General features: G+C 45.1%; 1 protein-coding gene across 1 annotated transcript in view; it reads right to left on the reverse strand.

Annotated features, from left to right (window-relative positions):
- LOC107109638 (microtubule-associated protein tau-like) overlaps positions 1 to 6,000 on the reverse strand; it is a gene marked incomplete at its 3' end in the record, with an annotated part of 94,733 nt that overhangs the window by 22,659 nt on the left and 66,074 nt on the right. Inside the window, exons 5-6 of the mRNA XM_015410310.1 lie at positions 2,554 to 2,628; positions 696 to 758 (exon numbers count right to left, since the gene is read on the reverse strand). Coding sequence (XP_015265796.1) covers positions 696 to 758; positions 2,554 to 2,628 — 138 coding nt within the window. The remainder of the gene's footprint in view (positions 1 to 695; positions 759 to 2,553; positions 2,629 to 6,000) is intronic.

Consider the following 6,000-nt stretch of genomic DNA (forward strand, 5'->3'; position numbering starts at 1 on the left):
CTACCGTAGTGGAAGATGAAAAGAGCTGAGAGAGCTCTCTTGGGGGAATGAGGCTACTGATGGGCAAAAGAAATGGCAGTTCACCTAAAAAATGCAATGATGGGAAACTTAACACATTTAAAAGATAAAAAGGGGCTGCTGATTGTTTGTAGGCTGCACAAGAGGGAGAGAGCCAGGGGTCATCTCCTGCAGGAGCGCACAGGAGCAGAGCTCCGGCAGTAAGGAGCCCAGGGGGTGGGCACATGCAACAAGCCCCACCCCCTGCTCCCAGCAGCCCTCAGTCAGAGCAAGAAGCAGCCAGGTAAGTTGCAAAGCCCCCTCCCCAGTCCCCCGGTCCCAAACAGTCCACTGGCACCTTTAAGACCAAGTTTTATTCAGGTACAAGCTCTCCCTCCTCTGCAAGGACAGATCTGCATGTCCCCCCCCCCCAACAGCTAGCAATCCAAAACAGTCCAGTGGAGCTTGAGCGGTGGGTGTTGACTTCTGACACACTTCCAGTGATATCAGGGGGTGTGGCACATGCAAATGAGTTATGCTAATGAGTTATGCTAATGAGCTCCTGCACCTCTTTTTCTACGAAATGACCCCTGGAGAAAGCAGCGCATCAAACGTTGCTGACATGGCAACCTCCCCACCCCCCCAGCGGAGTATAGCCTCCTCATTTAAGTCCTGCAAAGCAATAATCCGGAGCTTACCTTGGGCATCCCCCGCAGCACGGTCCTCATGGTTAGGAGTACAGCCTATTCCTGCTTCCTCAGCTACGTTTTCCAAAATGGAGGATGGGAAAATGGTTTCAACATTAAAATGGTGCAAGACAAATGCCTCTAATTTTGCCACTAGCACTATACATCTTCTAAATGCCACCTACTGAGCTCAGGGCGGCCACAGTCTGGAATGAAGATGAGATTAGATGGCGGGAAGGTGATAGCCCCATGGAAACAAAATCATTCGTGATCAACCCTTGAATCGTAGTCAGCATTAAAACACATCCAGCATTTGGGACATGTGGCACAGTTGCCCGTTGAAAGATTTTAGAGCAGAAAGCCCAAGGACATCAGACATGTACTACTCCCATCGACCACAAGTCTGCCCCCCCAATGACCCACAAACATCTCGCGGTGCTTGCTACTTTTATTCATTGCTTTTGAGATTTTAAGTTTTAAATTAACTTAGGGGTTAATTAGGTCTAGTTAGCAAATGTGGTAGTTTTCCCCCACCCATTATGTAAATTAATTACATAGATTAGTTTTACTTACTTAGTGGTAGAGAGGGGAAAGTAAGAGGGGAGGTTTGGGCGGGAGGGAGGTTGATATGTGGAAGTTAATTTTAGAGTGGGCTCCCGTCGTCTAGCCCCAGCTCCTGCCAACCTAGCAGTTCGAAAGCAAGAAACTGCAAGTAGATAAATAGGTACCACTTCGGTGGGAAGGTAACAGCGTTCCGTGCGCCTCGTTCTTTAGTCATCCTGGCCCCATGACCACGGAAACGTCTTCGTACAGCGCTGGCTCTTCGGCTTGGAAACGGAGATGAGCACCGCTCCCTAGAGTCGGATTCGACTAGCTTTCAAGCAAGGGAAACCTTTACCTTTACTTAATTAGATATGGATTTGATGTTATTTGGACCATCGATTGTTAGTGGAATTGCTGGAATTCTAGATTTGATGTACTGTGGGCTGCAGTGGTGGGTGGGGGCGGAGGAGGGAATGGGTAGATGGAGTTGGAGAGCATCTCGCAAGGTGCCAGCATTGGGCTAGGGAATTTTATTTTAAGAACAAAAAAACCAATGTCTGACCACCACTGTACACAATGAGTTTGTTTCCAGGTTTCTCAGAAACAGGGGCAGGCCTCTCTGACAAACAAGTATTTCTTAACAGACTAGGCCAATGTAGAGTTACGTCCAACTAAATTAATTTACAAATCATTCTCGGTTTAGGTGAACCTGAAGGTGTAAAGAAGGTATTACCTACTTTTGTCCCTCTTTAAACTAAAAGTTTGTATAAGTCTTCAGTGAGCCAAAGATCAAAATGCAGCACAAGCGTGTTCCTTTGCAATTAGTTAAATTGATTGTACACAGAATCAACCTAGGCAATTCTTTACCCTTTTCTCAGACTCTGGAATGCCTCTTTGAAGGCCCCAGAAGTACACATGGTCCATATGACCCTCTGCCATAGGTCTCCATAATGCAATGCAAGTTCAGCCGTTCTGCTGCCTGTTGATGTAGTGTATCTGTCTTCACTATGTTCTATTTGCATACAAAACACAGACAGAACACCATAAATCTCCAGTGTATTCTGATCCAGAGGAAAACAACTCTTACATTGATGCATTTCATCCAAATGGAAAACAAAGTACTGTTCTGGGGAAACGGGAAGTCAAGGGAACAAAATTAGGCCCAGAAGCGCCTGATGTCATGATAGTTTGGAAATTAAACATGTGAGGCCTGAGAAGTATTTGGTGGGGAGACCACTGGGAGCCCCATGTAAGTTGTCTCCAAGCTTTCTACTAGAACACGGGAGGACTACAAACATGATACACCTATCATTCCCATCGTCTTCACCTGTGATTCCTTCAGGTATCTCCCCGTGCTGCCGAGCTGCAATCCGGTCCTCCTCCACTAACGGAGCAGTAGCATCTGAAACAGAAAGGCACGATGATGAAGCTAAGAGTCGAAATCTTTCGGACGACAGGCTCCTTAAGAGAACTGAAGGGTGTCCTGCTTTACAAACCTGAAAGCATCCAAAGCACTACATTTTCTCTAAACTGGTTTCATTTCCTTTGTGAACACTACTAGAGAGCATTTTTTGCCAGCACAGTCAGTGCTGGCTTTCGCTAAATTTGTGTTCCTGGCTGTTATCAAGTCTTTATAAATGGTTCGACAGGTAGAGCTCCTTTCTTACTTCTTAGCAGGGCTATTTTTGGGCAGGAACGCACAGGAACGGAGTTCCGGCTGGCTCCCAAGTTGGCCACGCCCAGCAGGAACTCATTAGCATAACAGGCCACACCCAACAGCAGGAACTCATTAGAACTGGCTACATTAGGGGTGTGTGGCCTAACATGCAAAGGAGTTCCTGCTACAAAAAAAGCCCTGGGTTTTGACAACAAACAAGGTAAACAGAATAAGAAGCAAAAGGTGGGTGTGGCTGGATGACCACACTTCTGGTAACATGGGAATGCAGCCTAATATGCTAATGAGTGGTGCTGTCAGGGGGTGTGGCCTAATATGCTAATGAGTTTCTGCTGTTGGGTGTGGCCTATTATGCTAATGAGTTCCTGCTGGACTTTTTCTACAAAAAAAGCCCTGCTTCTTAGGATTTTCCTTCAGCATATTAAGAACCAAGCTTCAGCTGATGGAGATGGTCAAAATGGGATTACATTCGGATTCCTGTTGCCACTACTGCAAATATTTTCCTATTATTGTATATATTTTCGGTCACGTTTTGTAATTTCTGTAAACACTTTACATCTACTTGTTTAATCTTCTGTGGAGTAAATAATTATTAATGCAGTTGTTTTAATCACATTTTTTAACATCACAGTGTATTGTGATTTTGGTTTGAATAGTAAAGTATTCAGAGTTTCCCAGTGAAGTCCAACTCTGAGAAAGAATTTGAATTGGAACTTCATACATCCAAACCAGTGTTCCCTCTAAGCTGAGTTAGTGCGAGATAGCTCACAGTTTTTTAGCCTCCAGCTCGCACATTTTTGTCTTAGCTCAGGAAGGATGGCTCCAGAGCAGATTAATTGATGCAGTAGCCAAATCGCTCCCTCACAACTTTAATGCCAGTGGCTCACAAAGCAGAATTTTTGCTCACAAGATTCCACAGCTTAGAGGGAGCACTGATCCAAACCCTCTGTTCTGTCCATTGTGCTCCAATGAAGCCCTTCTCCTTTCCAGGTTCACGTCTTCTCACACCACGGAGTCACCCAGAAGTAATGGCCTGGGTTTCATGAACTCAACTCCCTACTCTTTCCAGGACACTGGAAGACCAAGTAAAGCCCTTTGCATATGTAGCACAGGCAGGACTCTTTTCGTAGCAGGAACGCCTTTGCATATTAGGTGACACACCCCTAATGTAGCCAATCTTCCAAGAGCTTACAGTAGACCCTGTAAGAAGACCTCTGTAAGCTCTTGGAGGATTGGCTACATTAGGGGTGTGTCGCCTAATATGCAGAGGAATTCCTGCTACAAAAAGAGCCCTGACAGGCTTGCAAAGTGTAAACTACTAGAATGGACAGGTGACTGTGCAAAAAGATGATGAGGACAGTCTTCAGACCCCAGCAACTCCCAAAGCTCTGCTCATTAAGCAGGACCTCCACCTCCCACCCAGTTTCTGCTCTATGTTGAGACAAAAGACAGAACGCAAACAAGACAATGAGACAAACAAGAGAAGTACAAGGAGGTCAAGTCGGAATGTCATCTCCAGTCCTTATTTCTGGAAGCGGTTAGTCCGTTATGTGAACTGACTGCAAATGAAACAGCTAACCCATTTTGGTCTCTTCTTTAAGGACTAGCTGACAGATCTATTAAGATAGATCCAGGTGGGCAGCCGTGTAGGACTGAAGCAGTAGTACAAATACACTGGAATGGTGTATAAGGTTCAATATAGGTCTATACGTTTGAACCTTACACACCTTTACAATGTATTTGAAAAAAGTGTGCCTTGCACATGAAAGCTCATACCTTGAATAAACCTTTGTTGGTCTTAAAGGTGCCACGGGACTCTAATTTTGTATTACGGGTCTATTGTGTACCTTTAGCGATGGATTTTTTTGAAGGACCATTTAAGTAAGAAAAAAGTACCTTCTCCTGTCTTTGCATGTAAGTCAGTGCCAATAATTTCAGGATCCTGAAATGCTCGGCATCCAAAGTTGTTGTGTTGTTGTTGTTTAAGGTGAGGGCCAATGGCTGCCCGACAAGCACCTTTGCTTCCATTTTCTATGGCATTTTTTCTTAGCCTATCTGGCCAAGATAAAATGTATCTGGTTGTCCACAGAAGGAAATAAAGAGAACTGCTTAACCTGAACTTAGTAAAACTACTTTAGGAGATGCCACTCGCCAGAGATAATAGTATTACCAATAGCGGTCTCTAACGGGACAGGTGCTTTATTTATTTGTAAGCAAGAATGGTGTTAACACTTGATCACTCAAGCCCAAATAATAAAAAAAAAGACTCTGTCCTTGCAAACGTTCCCGAAATACAGATTTCAATATAGCAGTAAGAGCACGTCTACACTGCAGAGTTGCCTTGGCTGGCGCATCTTTCTCTGGCACTGGCGCAGCTGTGGCAGCGAATTGGCTTTGATCACCTGTGCCTGGCCCGCTCCCAGATCAGGCGGAATCGCTGGGCTTTCTCTCAGGACACATAGCTAATATTAGCCTGTCTGCCATCCACCCTAAAATCTATCTTTGAACTCCCCACCAGTGTTCCCTCTAAGCTGAGTTAGTGTGAGCTAGCTCACAGTTTTTTTAGCCTCTGGCTCACACACTTTTGTCTTCGCTCAGGAAGGAGGGCTCCAGAGCAAACTAATTGATGCAGCAGCCAAATCGCTCGCTCACAACTTTCATGCCAGTAGCTCACAGAGTAGAATTTTTGCTCGCAAGACTCCACAGCTTAGAGGGAGCATTACTCCCCGCCCCTCACCCCGAGAAAAGTGCAATTGTGCATTTCCATTCCCGGGACACACTCCTGATGAAAAGGAGATCAATTTAAAACCAGTACCCTGCTCCAAAAGACAAACTCACTAAGTAATGCACTATCACGCATACTGATTTTGCAATCAGTGACAGGCAAGAGAGGCCAATGAACAGAGGAGCTTAAAAAAATCAGTCTTTCTTTTTGCATGGGCCAGCTATTAGGTAGAAGTGTAGCCCACTTCAAAGCGGTATTAAACCAAACCAATGCAAATAATTTTATAAGAGCCCTGGCACCACTTCCAGGTTTAAAACAGAAGTTCTTCCCATTCGGCCACTAACACAGAGATGCGCGTACGGCCAGACTAGCAA

This window comes from Gekko japonicus, unplaced genomic scaffold (assembly GCF_001447785.1).
Source record: "Gekko japonicus isolate JY-2015 unplaced genomic scaffold, Gekko_japonicus_V1.1 scaffold1360, whole genome shotgun sequence".
NCBI classification, from domain to species: Eukaryota; Metazoa; Chordata; class Lepidosauria; order Squamata; family Gekkonidae; genus Gekko; species Gekko japonicus.